Below are 17,108 nucleotides of genomic sequence, written 5' to 3' on the forward strand. Positions count from 1 at the left end.
CACGAAGCTTTATTGTCCTATCTTCATATTTGATTTTGATATAAGTTATTCTGTGGTTATTCGCCTTACCTTACCTTCTGCTATAATTAAGCATCCTAAAATGAACATTCAAATTTCAAATAGGCGTTAAAATTTGGTAGTTTAGAAGCTGAATCTTGGTGTTCTAGAAAATAGTTGACATGGCACACAGTCGCGGTTTTGATCAGTACGAGCCTGAAGACTCTTCTTTGGATCATGACACAAAGATGGCCTACATGTGGAGGAATCTCGTGGAAAGAGAACCAGACATCAAAGCCAAGATTCTCATGCTCAAGAAAGATTTCTTCATGGCACAGAACACATACTTGGAAAATGTACGGTTTAGATTTAATATAGACATGTCAATTTTTATTCCCTGAGTCTGTAGGTCGAAAAGTGCCGATGTATTTACTATCGGAATAATTTTAAAACATTTTTACAGATGTTAAATTGCATTAAGTTTGAATAACTTTGATCTCTCTTAGATTCCGAGCGCTAGTTTTTTCATAGTATCCTGGTAGCGCTTTTGTAGCAAATGAACGCTTTCTGTTACAGAACTGATCACTGATGATTGTCTTACTTTGCATGCATCTATTGATAGCTGTGAAACTATAAGCTGAGCGTAGCCATATTGCAGTGCTCCTAGTTTTTGCTACAAGAATTTAAATATTGTTTGAGAACTGTCTTTCCACGACGCTAGAATGAGTATTGGCGGAGTGGAGAGTCTGTAAGACTCGAAGAGTCTTTGTCGTGGCCTTCTCGTTGCGCCTCAAGTAATAGGTTTGGTGATCTTTTATTGATCGGTGACCTCACGTGTAAGAGAACGCAAACGTTGATGCTGCAATAGAGAACCGTGAAAAAATTCTGGATGAGAAAATTGTTGTGATGCCTTTTTATGTATAAGTTTTGAGACTACGCTGATCGTTAGAACTTTAGCGCTGGCTAAGAATATCGATTAAAACACCCATTTTCCAAGTTTTACAATTCTGAAAGTTATCTCGTTATTTATGTATTATAGGAACTTCTGGTGCTCGAGATATTCAGCTACCTTTTTAAGAAATATATATTCGTAGTTTGATTTTCACGTCTGAGTGCAAATTTGCGCAGTTCCCAGATTCACCTGAATGGAAATAAAATTCATTAACCAAATTAACGCAAATACGTGCAAGCTCAAAAAGCGAAATCATAGTTAATAGAATAAACCTATAAAGCCCTGGCAACAGATTTATAAGTTTAATATTTATAATAGATTGTAATATTTAAAATCTGCTATTTACGGCTGAAGTGGCTAATATAAAGAGCTGTCCTTTTTGAAAATTGCTTTAACGTTAGGTTTCGCTTTTACGCTTGACCTCTCGCTGACCTCACTGATTCAACTGATGGGAGATGAAAATTTTACGCGGTAACGGCTGGCTGCCCTCCGACTCATGACAAGGAAATTTTTACACAGCTCAGTTCGTAGCAGCGGTTTCAAATCTGTCCGGATTTTACTTTTTTGAAGTTAACTTTTGTGATTAGATTACCGATGCATTACAAGTTCGGTTTATGACCATTTGCTAATCTTTGTTTTTAATAGCTGCGAAGCGATAGCGGCTACTATTGGGGACATCTTAGTTTTTTACAATTCAAAGAATTTGAATTGTATTGGGGCGCTGTCTTTTTTTACAATTCAAAGAATTTGAATTGTATTGGGGCGCTGTCTTTTTTTTAAGATCTGTTCACACATTTTCATGATTTTTGAAGTCAAATTGGAGTAGTGATTTTGGTCACGCCGAAACAGGAAATGGAGCGAAAAAGCGAGTGGTTTTGCGGCGTGAATTTTTTTCGCTCTAATTTTAAAGAAGAGTGAGAAAACGGTGTTTGAACAAAAATTCGGTTTCTCGGTAGTGGTTTTTTGTTCACATGCGGCAATTTCACTCTGATTTTTACTGTTTTTTCGATTTTTGGATCGGATTTTTTTTCTAAATAGTTTACCCAATCCATTCACAGCTCATTCTGGACCTAGTTTTTGTTAGAATCAAAATTACATATCTCACTAGTGGTTTTTTGTTCTCCCTAGCAGCATTTTGACATTGATTTTCGTTTTTTTTTGTTTTTTTCATCTGATTTGTTTTAGAAATGGTTTTCCCAATTCACTCATTGTCCGTCCTAGGTCTAGTTGTTTGTTAAGTCATTGAAAATTCTTTGAATTGTACGTCAGGTCTTGTCCTGCTATGTTTTTTTTTAAGATCTGTTCACACATTTTCATGATTTTTGAAGTCAAATTGGAGTGGTGATTTTGGTCACGCCGAGACAGGAAATGGAGCGAAAAAGCGAGTGGTTTTGCGGCGTGAATTTTTTTCGCTCTAATTTTAAAGTAGAGTGAGAAAACGGTGTTTGAACAAAAAATCGGTTTCTCGGTAGTGGTTTTTTGTTCACATGCGGCAATTTCATTCTGATTTTTACTGTTTTTTCGATTTTTTGGATCGGATTTTTTTTCTAAATAGTTTTCCCAATCCATTCACAGCTCATTCTGGACCTAGTTTTTTGTTAGAATCAAAATTACATATCTCACTAGTGGTTTTTTGTTCTCCATAGCAGCATTTTGTCATTGATTTTCTGTTTTTTTTTTTGGTTTTTTCATCTGATTTTTTTTAGAAATGGTTTTCCCAATTCACTCATTGTCCGTTCTAGGTCTAGTTGTTTGTTAAGTCAATGAAAATTCTTTGAATTGTACGTCAGGACTTGTCCTGCTATGTTTTTTTAATTCGTCTCCATCTTGTTCGTGACGAAATTTTATGAGCATTCACTAATTAAAGACCAATAGTGTGCATCTTAGTGGTGCCAAAAGTATATGCCCTAATTTTGAGTATTGGAGTCTTTGATTTTTTTAAATATTATTTTGAAAAAATTCTATTAGGGTTTTTTCTTTATAGAGCGGATGCGTCTCATAAAAACGACAGTCCGAATCTAACCCAAAAAGTCTATTGGTCTATTAAAGGACTGGTGGACAATCTCTCTTTTTTATTTCTTTAGTTGTATCAATTCCATGGAAGGCCACAAGCGTCTTTCGCGGACTACAGATCACACAGTACGATCTGAGTGGTACATGGTCTGAATGTCTGTTTTTGTGTCTGGTCGAGAATTGGCATCCTAAATAAATAATTGATTGAAAAATTTATTTACGAATTTTAAGAGCAGAATTTGATTTTTGGCTCATATTTTTTAAGCTTTTTAATCGATCTGCTAAGGAGTTAATAGCTTGTATCCCACTGGCCTTTTGTCATCACGGCTCAAAAAAGTTATTTTTCAAACCCCTCAGTGGGGGGGGGGGGGTCAGTCTGGTTTTTGACTGTTTTTTCTGCTCAGTCAATTTTGGGCGACCGATATATTTGTCGCACAAAATATATCGTTAAAAAACCCTTCATTTGCAGATTCTATTATTAAAAAGTATTTTTTCAAATTCCGTTTATTGCGTTTAAAATTTTAGTGAACATCTCTTATTCGACGTGATTTTGTTCGCTTTTAGCGTTCTTCAAGTTAAGTTTGTTTTTTTTGCCAAATTCTATTATGCTATGGTTTGGATAAATTACGTGTTTTTAATAAATTGCCCCACGATAGCAGGGCTAATTTAGATCTTATTGTAGATATTAACAATCAAAAGGATTTGGATTGTTTTGCAATTTGGTGTTTTTTTATAGCCGCCATCGTCTCTTTCTTCTAATATTGCGCTTCAATTTTTACAATCCAAAATATTTGCATGGTATTGGTGCGCTGTCTTATGATCTGTTCTCACTTTTTCACGTCAAGGAGAAGTCAAATTAAAGGAGGTAATTTTATTCACGCTGAAGTAGTAAAGGGAGCAAGAAACCGAGTAGGTATGAGAGGTGATTTTTTCCAAAATTGCTTTAAAATGCAGTGAGAAATGGTGTTTGAACAAATTTTCAATTTTTCGGATGGAACTTTTTTCACGTGCATCAATTTGACTCCTGTTTTCAGTGTTTCTTTTATTTAGCGCTATTAAATTTATACACATATGTTTTAAGTGCGCCTCGTTGCAATTGCTTGATTTCGTCAATGGGTAGCGACAGCTTTTCATGACATCGACACTATTTGTTCTCAAAAATTTTTAATGGATTTTTGAAGTTTATGATTTAGTGAAATTTTCGTGTATTATTGAAATTTTCGTGTATTATTGATATTTTCGTTGTTTAATCATTTAATTCCATCATGGACATTTTTCAGAGGCTCGCAATTGGAGTTTTTCAATTTCGCATATATTTGTTCTAATTTTTGCTGTCTAATGTTTTATTCTCAATGATGACAGGTCACTTTGGTTGCTAATAAAAATTTATATAAATGAAAAGATGGACCTTTTCCGTTTGTCAGCAGGTGTCACTACATGGTAAGTCATTATTTGAAAATATGGTACGTGCGTATAGGGGTGCAAAAAATGAACCCACTAAGCTGGGGGGCACAAACGTAAAATTTTTCCAGTTCGTAGTTAATGCTGTCGGTGAATTTTATACTGTCAATGACATCTAGTTAAATGCATAGGAATAGTTTTTTGACACTTTGATAGTTGAAAGTTGTGTTTTTATCATGCGGTTGTTTGTTGTTTTTATAATGGTCTTGTCGCTGACTCTCAAAGAATTTTTTTCTCATTGGACTTTTTTGTCTGTTTCGTTTACTATCTTTTGGAGACTGCAGATCTACGAAGCTATGGCAGCTATTTTTCGACAACATGTCTGCTAGGTTTTCTTATTTCTGTCAACTTGTAGCATAGTCTCTTAAATTACTACATGCAACATGTTCTATCTAATGAAAAATTTGTGCAAATTTCTGTACCTAGCGATTTTGTTTCACCTGTCGATTTTCTGAGTTTAATACAATTTTTTATAGAATTTGTGTTTTTTCTTTTCGACTATATTTCCCGTATTTCTTGCTGTTTTGTGGTGTCCTGCCATATCAAAAATGAATGAAGGTCCCGTTGAAACTAAATGGAGGACAAATTGAACCTTTATAATATTTTCAGTTTATGGTTTTCATGGCGTCGACCATTTTCTTGCTAATTTTATTAACTCATAATTGAAAACTCCCATTGGAGGTCAGTGGGATATCAATTGAACATGTATAATGTTGTCCATTCTATTGCTTATGCTTTTTGTGCTTTCAATGCCGTTCTATAGCAAAATTTTTAGATTTTTAGTTTTTTAGTTTTTTTTTTGTATTTATTGTCCTTTGCGTAGTCTGACATATTCTGATTAATGTCTTATCTCATTGGCCTCATATTGAGGTACAAGTGAACGTATTTATTGTCTTCAGTTGATTGCTTTCAGTTTTAATGACTTAGATTTTTTGTTTTTAATAGCCGCCCTCATCTTCTCAGCCGGCTATTATAGCGCTCCTATTTTTTTTTACTTCGTCGAATAAAAAAATGTTTCGCTTTACCTCATTTTGCCGCTTTTTCAACATTTTGCGTGATATCTTTTTGACTTCTCTAGGCTAGTTTCTCTCATTCTGCTCAAAGTGATTTTGAACATCAGTTTCTCAGCAAAGCAATTCAAAATGAACAGAGTCAGTATAAAAAATTGAAGTCAGAAGTAGAAACGGGATAAAAGCCCAATTTTAGATGCCCGCTATTTGAACGTGGTTCCTGTAAGTCTTAGTTACCATCTCTAATGCTTATTGGTATTGATAGTAGCCTCTCTAGCCGCTCTCTCTAAGAAACAGAAGTACGTTATGTTCAACTACGAAATGCCATCAAAGTAAATCGGACTTAAAAAATGTTTTTGTACAAAAATCTTTTTTTTTCAATATCTTGTATTCTTTCAATCCCATTCATGCTTATTGGAATCAACGGCGGCTATTTTCCGGCAACCTGCCGGGTATGTTTGTAAATCTAGTTATATTTATGAATTTAGCTCCTTTTGTTAATTTCTTACTTTCCTTATCTCCTTTTTGCTGCAAATTTTTGGGATCTTGGCTCATTAAAACTTTAATGGAAGATCCCATTGGAGTTGAATTGGAGGCCCAAGTGGACATTTGTAATCTTCTCAGCTAATAGATTGACTTTATCGGCTTCAACATTGCTATTGCAAATTGTTTGTTGGAGTTTTTGAGCTCTGCCTGTATTTATTGTTTTTTTGTAGTTTTATGACAGTCTAGTATTAACAGATCTTAAGGGTCTTTTGTTTTTACTGATTTTTATGTAAATTTATTTCGTGTTTTTTGGTTAAAAGCTAATGGTTGTTATGACTTCTGTAATTATCTGCTTTTTAAGTGGATTTTTCAACTTTCCCCTGTTTTGTTCTAATTTGTTGACTTGTTACGTAGTCGAATTTAAAACAGGTCCCATCTGCTTTTTTATGAAGGACAATTCAATTCAATTTCAGTTTATCCGATGATATTTTGACTTTGTTACTATGTGCGTTTAGAAAAACAGGTATTGAGTTTTGGCCGTAATTAATGTTCATTGTTGTTACTTTATTTTGTTGTGTGTTTTGTTTCGTAGTCTCATTAATGACAGGTCGAACGGCCATCCAATTCGTCCTTATTTAATTCATTCAACTGTTTGATTGTGTACGAATTTTTTCAATGTGAATTTTTTCTGGTATGTGAATTTTCGAAATCTTGTCAATAAGCGGGGGCGGAACATTATTGCAAACGAACATTACGGAGCCTCGTTTTCAATATGAAATTACATTGCTGTATGTTAAAGTGATATATATGTGAAAGTGTGTGTTGTTGCAGGACATGTTAGATGATGCGATTGAGATGTTTGTGAAGATTGGCAAGTGGGAACAGGCACTGCAGCTGGCAAGTGATAGGAACCACCCTGATCTAGACAAACTCAGAGCCCAGTGCAAAGAGGTAGGTTGCATCAGTCGAATCTCTTAATAATCAAATTTGGTCAAGATTCGAAATGGTTAATAAAGATATATTTCTCACACTGATTATCTTAATTATTTCTCAAACAAAGTTGGAATCAATAATTTTAGTCTGGTGTGTCTTTTGGAGTGCATTTTTTTTATCGTTTTGAATTTCAGAATATTCTGTCGTCTTGAAAAACGGGTTAACTGGTAAAGCCCTAGTGAATTAAGTATATATGTAGCTGTATTTGAACTTTTGTTAAGGAAGAAATTAATCAATTTAATTTTGGTCGGAAGCGTTAATTCGAATTTACTATTCATTCAATAGAAAGAAAGAATTAATTTCTCCAATGAAAAATATAAAAATTACTGCACAATATATTGCATTGGAGAGGACAGACAACGGGGCAATAGACGCCCACTTTTCAGTCTACCCCAGAGTTGATTATCAATAAAACTACAATTAGTATAATTCGAAACGAAGAAATTATACAAATTAACACTGTTTGGGATAGGCAATGTGACACAAAAATTAAAAATTAAATGCAAATCTTTCGAGTTCGTGATTGCAAACTAAAAATGAACACTTCAACATATGGAAAAAATTAGCAATTTCGCTTAAAGTCTGCCGGAATAATTTCTAGGCTTTTCAATATATCGTATAACTTTGCTGCACGAAATTTGATTGAACAGCGCTCTATTTTTCCTTTGCATAAAGGTTGTTTGCGTAACTTAAATGCCAATCCCCTAGTTTCTCTTTCTAGGGTGTGAGGTACTAACAAGTCATTACAAAAATTTTCACAATGGAGTTAACTGATTGCTTTCAGAGAAAACTTAATCAATTCATACACGTCCAGTTCATAAACGGTCAATATGGAGTGCTTGCGGAATAAGTCCTCACATGAATCGGTTTTCTTTTGAAATTATTGAACTTTAAAATTTTTTTCTGCAAAAGATAAATAGGCAGAAGCAAAGAGTAACTACAGCAGCCAGAGACTAAGACTCCATTTTGAACAATAGGCCTAACGTTTGATTCGTAATACTATCAACAGCTTTCTGGGTACAACATGTCTGTTTTGCGATGATACTGCATTGCTTACTTAACTTCCTTTTAACTTCTTCAATATGACTTCCAAAAGAAAGTTTTGAATTAACAAGTGTTCTTAGATACCTGCAAACTGGTTCCTTTTTTGTTTCCCTCGAGTTAAAGGTAAATCATTTATGTAGATAGTGAATTAACGAGGACCAAGAATAGAGATCCCTGTGGTACACCACATTTAAGTTCTTCCTCAGCGAGAGAACTCCGTTCAAATGAACACGCTGCACTCTATGCTCGAGGTATGATTCAAACCGTTTTAAAACCTTTCCTCTGAGACCTTATCGTTCTTATCGTTCTAGCTTCCTAATCATCTTTTTGTGATCAATTGTATCAAAAGCTTTCCTCAGATCCAAGAAAAAACTGAATGTTTCTTTTTTAGAAACGATCTCAAATTTTCCGTAAATTCAGTAAGTGCATCATTTGTACTGTGTTTGTTTCGGAATCCGAATGGTCGGCGATAAAACAAAGAAAATCTTTCAAAGTAAGAGTGTACCCGATTAAACGTACATTTGCATTAACCTTGCTCCAAACAATAAGTAGTGGATTAGGCCTGTAGTTTTTTTCATCCAGCTTTGAACCAGATTTGTGCCAAGGAAAAACTTTTGTTTTTTATGCTCCTGTGGGATTTCGCCCCTTTTGAACGAAAGAATTATTAAAAATTAATAACTTCTTTTTTAGAAACCATCTCAAATTTTCCGTAAATTCAATAAGTGCATCATTTGTACTGTGTTTGTTTCGGAATCCGAATTGTCGGCGATAAAACAAAGAAAATCTTTCAAAGTAAGAGTGTACCCGATTAAACGTACATTTTCATTAACCTTGCTCCAAACAATAAGTAGTGGATTAGGCCTGTAGTTTTTTTCATCTAGCTTTGAACCAGATTTGTGCCAAGGAAAAACTTTTGTTTTTTAAGCTCCTGTGGGATTTCGCCCCTTTTGCACAAAAGAATTATTGAAAATGTAATGTACTCAATAGTTGTTACAGGCGCTGACATTTATACCAAAAGATTATTAAGAAAATCCTCGCCAGAGGATGATTTATTATCCAAATTTGATATTACGACTTTAACTTCCTCTCTTGAAACTTTAAACGGAAACGTCGATTGTTGACGTATTGGAACTTCCGGTTCATTTCCAGCACGGGGATGATTGCTGATTTCAAACCCAGCATTTGCAAAATAATTATTGAAGGCTATTGCGTTATCTTCATCAATCGGCTGACTAATACTGTTAGCCAGTTTCTGGAACAGGGACCTTGCAACTGTTTATCACTTTGCCGCTTAAATCATTTAGTAATTTATAGACTTGTCTTTATTACAGAGGCGGGATTTAAATATGCTCAAATAGAATTTTTTGGCTGCAGAACACAGTTTTTAAAAGCTTAAGCTTAATCTCTTGAACTTTTCTAACCAACTATTATCATCATCACTTCCTTTCCAAATAACGATGAGCAATGTTCTTATTTTTGAGGTTTTTCAGTTTGTTGCTAAAACATTTAGGCTGTTTTTGTTTCTCTCTACCCAGGTGTCTTAAAGGAGCAAATCTGTCTCTAACATCCAAAAACACTCTACTGAAGGTATTTAACGCATTTGCAGGATCGGTACACTTCGTTGTTTTTTCTTATCTTAATGTCAACTTTCTTAGTCTGGTGTGTCTTTTGGAGTGCATTTTTTTTATCGTTTTGATTTTCAGAATGTTCTGTTGTCCTGAAAAACGGGTTAACTGGTAAAGCCCTAGTGAATTAAGTATATATGTAGCTGTATTTGAACTTTTGTTAAGGAAGAAATTAATCAATTTAATTGTGGTCGGAAGCGTTAATTCGAATTTACTATTCATTCAATAGAAAGAAAGAATTAATTTCTCCAATGAAAAATATAAAAATTACTGCACAATATATTGCATTGGAGAGGACAGACAACGGGGCAATAGACGCCCACTTTTCAGTCTACCCCAGAGTTGATTATCAATAAAACTACAATTAGTATAATTCGAAACGAAGAAATTATACAAATTAACACTGTTTGGGATAGGCAATGTGACACAAAAATTAAAAATTAAATGCAAATCTTTCGAGTTCGTGATTGCAAACTAAAAATGAACACTTCAACATATGGAAAAAATTAGCAATTTCGCTTAAAGTCTGCCGGAATAATTTCTAGGCTTTTCAATATATCGTATAACTTTGCTGCACGAAATTTGATTGAACAGCGCTCTATTTTTCCTTTGCATAAAGGTTGTTTGCGTAACTTAAATGCCAATCCCCTAGTTTCTCTTTCTAGGGTGTGAGGTACTAACAAGTCATTACAAAAATTTTCACAATGGAGTTAACTGATTGCTTTCAGAGAAAACTTAATCAATTCATACACGTCCAGTTCATAAACGGTCAATATGGAGTGCTTGCGGAATAAGTCCTCACATGAATCGGTTTTCTTTTGAAATTATTGAACTTTAAAATTTTTTTCTGTAAAAGATAAATAGGCAGAAGCAAAGAGTAACTACAGCAGCCAGAGACTAAGACTCCATTTTGAACAATAGGCCTAACGTTTGATTCGTAATACTATCAACAGCTTTCTGGGTACAACATGTCTGTTTTGCGATAATACTGCATTGCTTACTTAACTTCCTTTTAACTTCTTCAATATGACTTCCAAAAGAAAGTTTTGAATTAACAAGTGTTCTTAGATACCTGCAAACTGGTTCCTTTTTTGTTTCCCTCGAGTTAAAGGTAAATCATTTATGTAGATAGTGAATTAACGAGGACCAAGAATAGAGATCCCTGTGGTACACCACATTTAAGTTCTTCCTCAGCTAGAGAACTCCGTTCAAATGAACACATTGCACTCTATGCTCGAGGTATGATTCAAACCGTTTTAATACCTTTCCTCTGATACCGTATCGTTCTAGCTTCCTAATCATCTTTTTGTGATCAATTGTATCAAAAGCTTTCCTCAGATCCAAGAAAAAACTGAATGTTTCTTTTTTAGAAACGATCTCAAATTTTCCGTAAATTCAATAAGTGCGTCATTTGTACTGTGTTTGTTTCGGAATCCGAATTGTCGGCGATAAAACAAAGAAAATCTTTCAAAGTAAGAGTGTACCCGATTAAACGTACATTTTCATTAACCTTGCTCCAAACAATAAGTAGTGGATTAGGCCTGTAGTTTTTTTCATCTAGCTTTGAACCAGATTTGTGCCAAGGAAAAACTTTTGTTTTTTAAGCTCCTGTGGGATTTCGCCCCTTTTGAATGAAAGAATTATTGAAAATGTAATGTACTCAATAGTTTTTACAGGCGCTGACATTTTACCAAAAGATTATTAACAAAATCCTCACCAGAGGATGATTTATTATCCAAATTTGATATTGCGACTTTAACTTCCTCTTTTGAAACTTTAAACGGAAACATCGATTGTTGACGTATTGGAACTTCCGGTTCATTTTCAGCAAGGGGATGCTTGCTGATTTCAAACCCAGCATTTGCAAAATAAGTATTGAAGGCTATTGCGTTATCTTCATCAATCGGCTGACTAATACTGTTAGACAGTTTCCGGAACAGGGACCTTGAAACTGTTTATCACTTTGCCGCTTAAATCATTTAGTAATTTATAGACTTGTCTTTAATACCGAGGCGAGATTTAAATATGTTCAAATAGAATTTTTTGGCTGCAGAACACAGTTTTTAAAAGCTTAAGCTTAATCTCTTGAACTTTTCTAACCAACTATTATCATCATCACTTCCTTTCCAAATAACGATGAGCAATGTTCTTATTTTTGAGGTTTTTCAGTTTGTTGCTAAAACGTTTAGGCTGTTTTTGTTTCTCTCTACCCAGGTGTCTTAAAGGAGCAAATCTGTCTGTAACATCCAAAAGCACACTACTGAAGGTATTGAACGCATTTGCAGGATCGGTACACTTCGTTGTTTTTTCTTATCTTAATGTCAACTTTCTTAGTCTGGTGTGTCTTTTGGAGTCCATTTTTTTTATCGTTTTGATTTTCAGAATATTCTGTCGTCCTGAAAAGCGGGTTATCTGGTAAAGCCCTAGTGAATTAAGTATATATGTAGCTGTATTTGAACTTTTGTTAAGGAAGAACTTCATCAATTTAATTTTGGTCGGAAGCGTTAATTCGAATTTACTATTCATTCAATAGAAAACTTAATCAATTCATACACGTCCAGTTCATAAACGGTCAATATGGAGTGCTTCCGGAATATGTCTTCACATCAATCGTTTTTTTTTTTTGAAATTATTGAACTTTAAAATTTTTTCTGTAAATGATTAATAGGCAGAAGCAAAGAGTAACTACAGCAGCCAGAGACTAAGACTCCATATTGAACAATGGGCCTAATGTTTGATTCGTAATACTATCAACAGCTTTCTGGGCACAACATGTCTGTTTTGCGATAATACCGCATTGCTTACTTAACTTCCTTTTAACTTCTTCAATATGGCTTCCAAAAGAAAGTTTTGAATTAACAAGTGTCCTTAGATACTTACAAACTGGTTCCTTTTTTGTTTCCCTCGAGTTAAAGGTAAATCATTTATGTACCAGTGAATTAACGAGGACGAAGAATAGAGATCCCTGTGGTAGACCACATTTAAGTTCTTCCTCAGCGAGAGAACTCCGTTCAAATGAACACGCTGCACTCTATGCTCGAGGTATGATTCAAACCGTTTTAATACCTTTCCTCTGAGACCGTATCGTTCTAGCTTCCTAATCATCTTTTTGTGATCAATTGTATCAAAAGCTTTCCTCAGATCCAAGAAAAAACTGAATGTTTCTTTTTTAGAAACGATCTCAAATTTTCCGTAAATTCAATAAGTGCATCATTTGTACTGTGTTTGTTTCGGAATCCGAATTGTCTGCTATAAAACATAGAAAATCTATCAAAGTAAGAGGGTACCCGATTAAACGTACATTTTCATTAATCTTGCTCCAAGCAATAAGTAGTGAAATAGGCCTGTAATTTTTTTCATCTAATTTTGAACCAGATTTTTGCAAAGGAACTTTTGCTTTTTTAAGCTCCTATGCGAATTCGCCCCTTTTGAAGGAAAGATTTATTAAAAATGTAATTGACTCAATATTTACAGGCGCGGACATTTTTACCAAAAGATTATTAACAAAATCCTCGCCAGAGGATGATTTATTATCCAAATTTGATATTACGACTTTAACTTCCTCTCTTGAAACTTTAAACGGAAACATCGATTGTTGACGTATTGGAACTTCCGGTTCATTTTCAGCAGGGGGATGCCTGCTGATTTCAAACCCAGCATTTGCAAAATAATTATTGAAGGCTATTGCATCATCTACATCAATCGGCTGATTAATACTGTTAGCCATATTTTCCGGAACAGGGACCTTGAAACTGTTTATCACTTTGCCGCTTAAATCATTTAGTAATTTATAGACTTGTCTTTCAATACCGAGGCGAGATTTAAGTATGTTGAAATAGAATTTTTTGGCTGCAGAACACATTTTTTAAAAGCTTAATCTCTTGAACTTTTCTAACCAACTATTATCATCACTTCCTTTCCAAATAACGATGAGCATTGTTCTTCTTATTTTTGAGGTTTTTCAGTTTGTTGCTAAATCATTTAGGCTGTTTTTGTTTCTCTCTACCCAGGTGTCTTAAAGGAGCAATTCTGTCTGTAACATCCAAAAACACTCTACTGAAGGTATTTAACGCATTTGCAGGATCGGTACACTTCGTTGTATTTTCTTTCAGACTTAGTATCTCTAAAATGTAACAAGTCTTTATTTGTTTTTGTTCCAATTCTCCAACTGAGTTGAATCGGGTAATATTCTCAGAAGCTTTGATGTAGCAGGACCTCGGTTTCACACTTAGGTTCATTTCGATAAATAAAGTGATCGAAGAATGTTGAAGTACTATGCGTTACTCTAATGGGCTCGTTGACTCCAACAAAATCATTTGAAGCGATTATATTCATATAGTCGTTTACACATTGATTTTGTTCAAAAATGTTGACATTGAAGTCACCGTAGATAATAAAAGGTTTTGTATTGCTGCTCCATGACTCCAAGAAATCATCAAAAATCTTTAAGAAGTCCTTTTCCAAATGCTAGGTTGATTTTATAATTCCGCTACAAAGAACCGTAAACTATTAGCATTGGTTTCGATAACAGCAGCTTCGTTGAGAGGATTTTGTTCATATTATCAAATCACAATCACTTTTCAACTGTATCATAACAACACCACTCTTCGAGCCTTTGTTTAATAGCGCATACTGATGATAGCCTGTAACAAGGAAAATATTGGCGTCATCGCCGCTGTTCGACTAAGTTAGTTTCGCTCAAACACAAAAGGTCAGGCATTTTTTCGAGTCTGTGAATTAAAGTTTCTAGTTCACCGATGTTTCAAAGATCTCAGATTTGAGTGAAGCACCTGCATGAATTTGTAATTTTGGTTTTTATCTTTACGATGTTGAACTTGAATAGGAGTATCAGTTGCTTTAAGAACCATCGTTGTCATTCCGAAATGGCCCGGAAGCTTGTCCAGTCTCTTGAAATGGATTAAACTGATGCGAAAATTTTCTGAAGCATTCCAACACGTCTCTCAAACCATATTTAAGATCTATACCACCCTGGTAAAGATTACTGATTCAATAAATCAAGATCTTGCCTTATTGGTGAGATGTAAGAAATCTCGGTTCTATAATGTTGTAAATTATATTTTTGATTGAAGCTGGAAGCTGCGCGTAGATACACTAGCTAACAAAACGAAATGTTCAAATAACATACTGAGTCCCACGTGAAATGTGCTGAACTTGATCATAAAGCTCTTGAGTTTTAAGTGCATATGCTGGCTTGAAGCGATGGATATATGAAAATACGCGTTGAATTGAGTTTTGGATCAGATTTATACCTGTTGCCATCTGTTCTGTGACTGAAATCTATTTCGCAGCTAATTTGGAAATCTATCGGCTGTTTTGATATCGTCAAACTTTTTGATTAGTGGTTGAAGGTGCACCACCAGCAAGAGAAAATAGCTGCTTTGTACGAGTCGGAGGGACAGTACGAGAGTGCAATATTCGAGTATGTTAAGGCAGGCATGCCTTCCAAAGCAGCCAATCAGATGATGAAGCGACAGGTCAGTACTCATTCTAAATGCACCTTCGATGCCCTGTCTATTTCGATAACCTTTTCCATGTGAACAATCTGTTTTCATGACTCTCATTAAAATGCCCCATGTTTACATTGATTATGATTTCGGGGATCTATTCTGTTTTGCCCCCCCCCCCCCCCCCCGTGCAGTGTTTTTTACGCCACCAGTTACAAATTATATGTTATATAGCACGGTACTATGTAAAAATATAGCACGTGCGCCGGGGTGGGGGGGGGGGGGAGGGGGGTTGTAAAAGATATAAGCCCACTAAGTTCAGGCATTCCGTGTTCACGTGAGTCACAAACGGAAATGAACCGTAGCTTTTAGCTAAGCAGCGAATTACGGGTTTTTTAAAGCAGTATTAAACATGCTCACGACTTGTAATGTCACCTTTTTCTTCGAATATTAACTTCGCTTTTCGAGAGCTGTGCATTAATATTTAGACAGCACTTGTTCTTTTTATTGTATAGTAATTAGTACGTGCTGGAATTATTAATTCTGAACGGGTCATTTCGAGAAATTTCCAGACCTTAACAGTCTCTATTGCCTCTCCGGGCCTCCCTCTATCTCCTTGTAACATTAAAAGAACATATGCTCTTTCTAATATAGAGTAGTTACTGACTTTTTTTCAATAATCGGGCAGATCATTATTCAAGGTGGTCATTTTTGTCAACTTTGCGGTTTCCGATCTTCTGTGAGTTTTGTTTTATATGCACAATTTTTGCTTGAACTATTTGATTTTTCTATTAGAACTTTAATTTGATACAAAGTTTGTTTCAGAGCAATTGACCAACACACAATTAATTGTTTTGTAAAAGTAAATAGTGGCTAACTTGACTTTCGGTTTGAAGATATTTTCCCAACTGTTTAATTTATTAACAAGGAGGCTCGGTAATGTGCGTTTGTGCATAATATTCTGCCCCTAGTCAACTTTATTTTGACTTATATAAATCCACGCACGATTAGACCAAAATGCCTTGCAATTGCTGCGCGGCCGTTACAAAACGTAATTGCTGCAAATATTTGTTAAAATAAGAGAATCTATTTAATAAGAGATAAATTTTGATTTACTTTGGTGAAAGGCCGGCAAACTGCTAAATCCGGAACATTTTCATATGAAGCGGGTGTAAAAATCGCCATCATTTCAGAGATTTTATGTCTTTTTAAATTTGGACAAAGTGGGCTAAAGAAGCATATTTTGTGCAAAATGTAATCGGAAATTTTGGCCGAAGAAATAATCAACTCTCGTGTATCTTAAGTTATATCAATAACGCTATCGTCAACAATTTTATCATATTGTTGAAAAAACAACGGAAATTAGGCTGATGTGAAATTATTTTAAGCCTCGTTAACTTTTGGAAAAAGCGAGATTTTATTTGGAAAACATTTTGAGTAATAGCCGCTGTCAGCCTCTCAACGGCTATTACTTTGGTACAATCCATTTATTAATTCGCTTTATATTTTGATAAAGTTTTATATAAATCACAACTTTCACGTTTGACTTCTGGCTTACCTCACTCGTTGTTTCAACTGAATGGGTTTTAAATTCTTTCACTCATCGAATTACGTTGTGAATACGTTCAAGGTCGAAATAGGAAATTGGGAAGAAACGGGCATTAGGTTATCAACGTTCATCTGAGCGCCTGCTAATTGGAATTAGTAATAAGCATTTTAGCCTTCAGTTTATAAGCTGGATCAAGTGGAATTTTAGAATCTATGTGAAACAGCAGACTAAATTTGAATTTATGAATTTATCTTTGAAAGTTCTGTCTGTTTTACCTTTTTTCTTTTTTTTTTCAATCCCTATGTGCGTCAAGCTGGTCAACGGACGCTATCTTCCTGCTTTTGGCCGGTTTTTTTACGCTTGCTAATGATACCACTCACAACACTGCGCGGCATAGCGGCAATCCTTGACTGAAGATAAACCATTGGGAATATAGTTCTTCCCCCCGTAAGGTTGGATCGGAACAGTTACAAATTTTGAGTGTTACACAAATGAAGTTTTTTATATGCTGTC

At 34.9% G+C, this 17,108-nt stretch overlaps 1 protein-coding gene across 3 annotated transcripts in view; it reads left to right on the forward strand.

Annotated features, from left to right (window-relative positions):
- LOC142352008 (intraflagellar transport protein 172 homolog) overlaps positions 1-17,108 on the forward strand; it is a 126,754-nt gene that overhangs the window by 46,746 nt on the left and 62,900 nt on the right. For all 3 annotated transcript variants that reach the window (XM_075404331.1, XM_075404332.1, XM_075404333.1), the window contains exons 17-19: positions 168-353; positions 6,751-6,870; positions 14,942-15,076. In XM_075404331.1, the coding sequence (XP_075260446.1) occupies positions 168-353; positions 6,751-6,870; positions 14,942-15,076 (441 nt within the window). The remainder of the gene's footprint in view (positions 1-167; positions 354-6,750; positions 6,871-14,941; positions 15,077-17,108) is intronic.

The sequence above is a fragment of the Convolutriloba macropyga genome, chromosome 13, assembly GCF_964194025.1.
Source record: "Convolutriloba macropyga chromosome 13, txConMacr16.3, whole genome shotgun sequence".
NCBI classification, from domain to species: Eukaryota; Metazoa; Xenacoelomorpha; order Acoela; family Convolutidae; genus Convolutriloba; species Convolutriloba macropyga.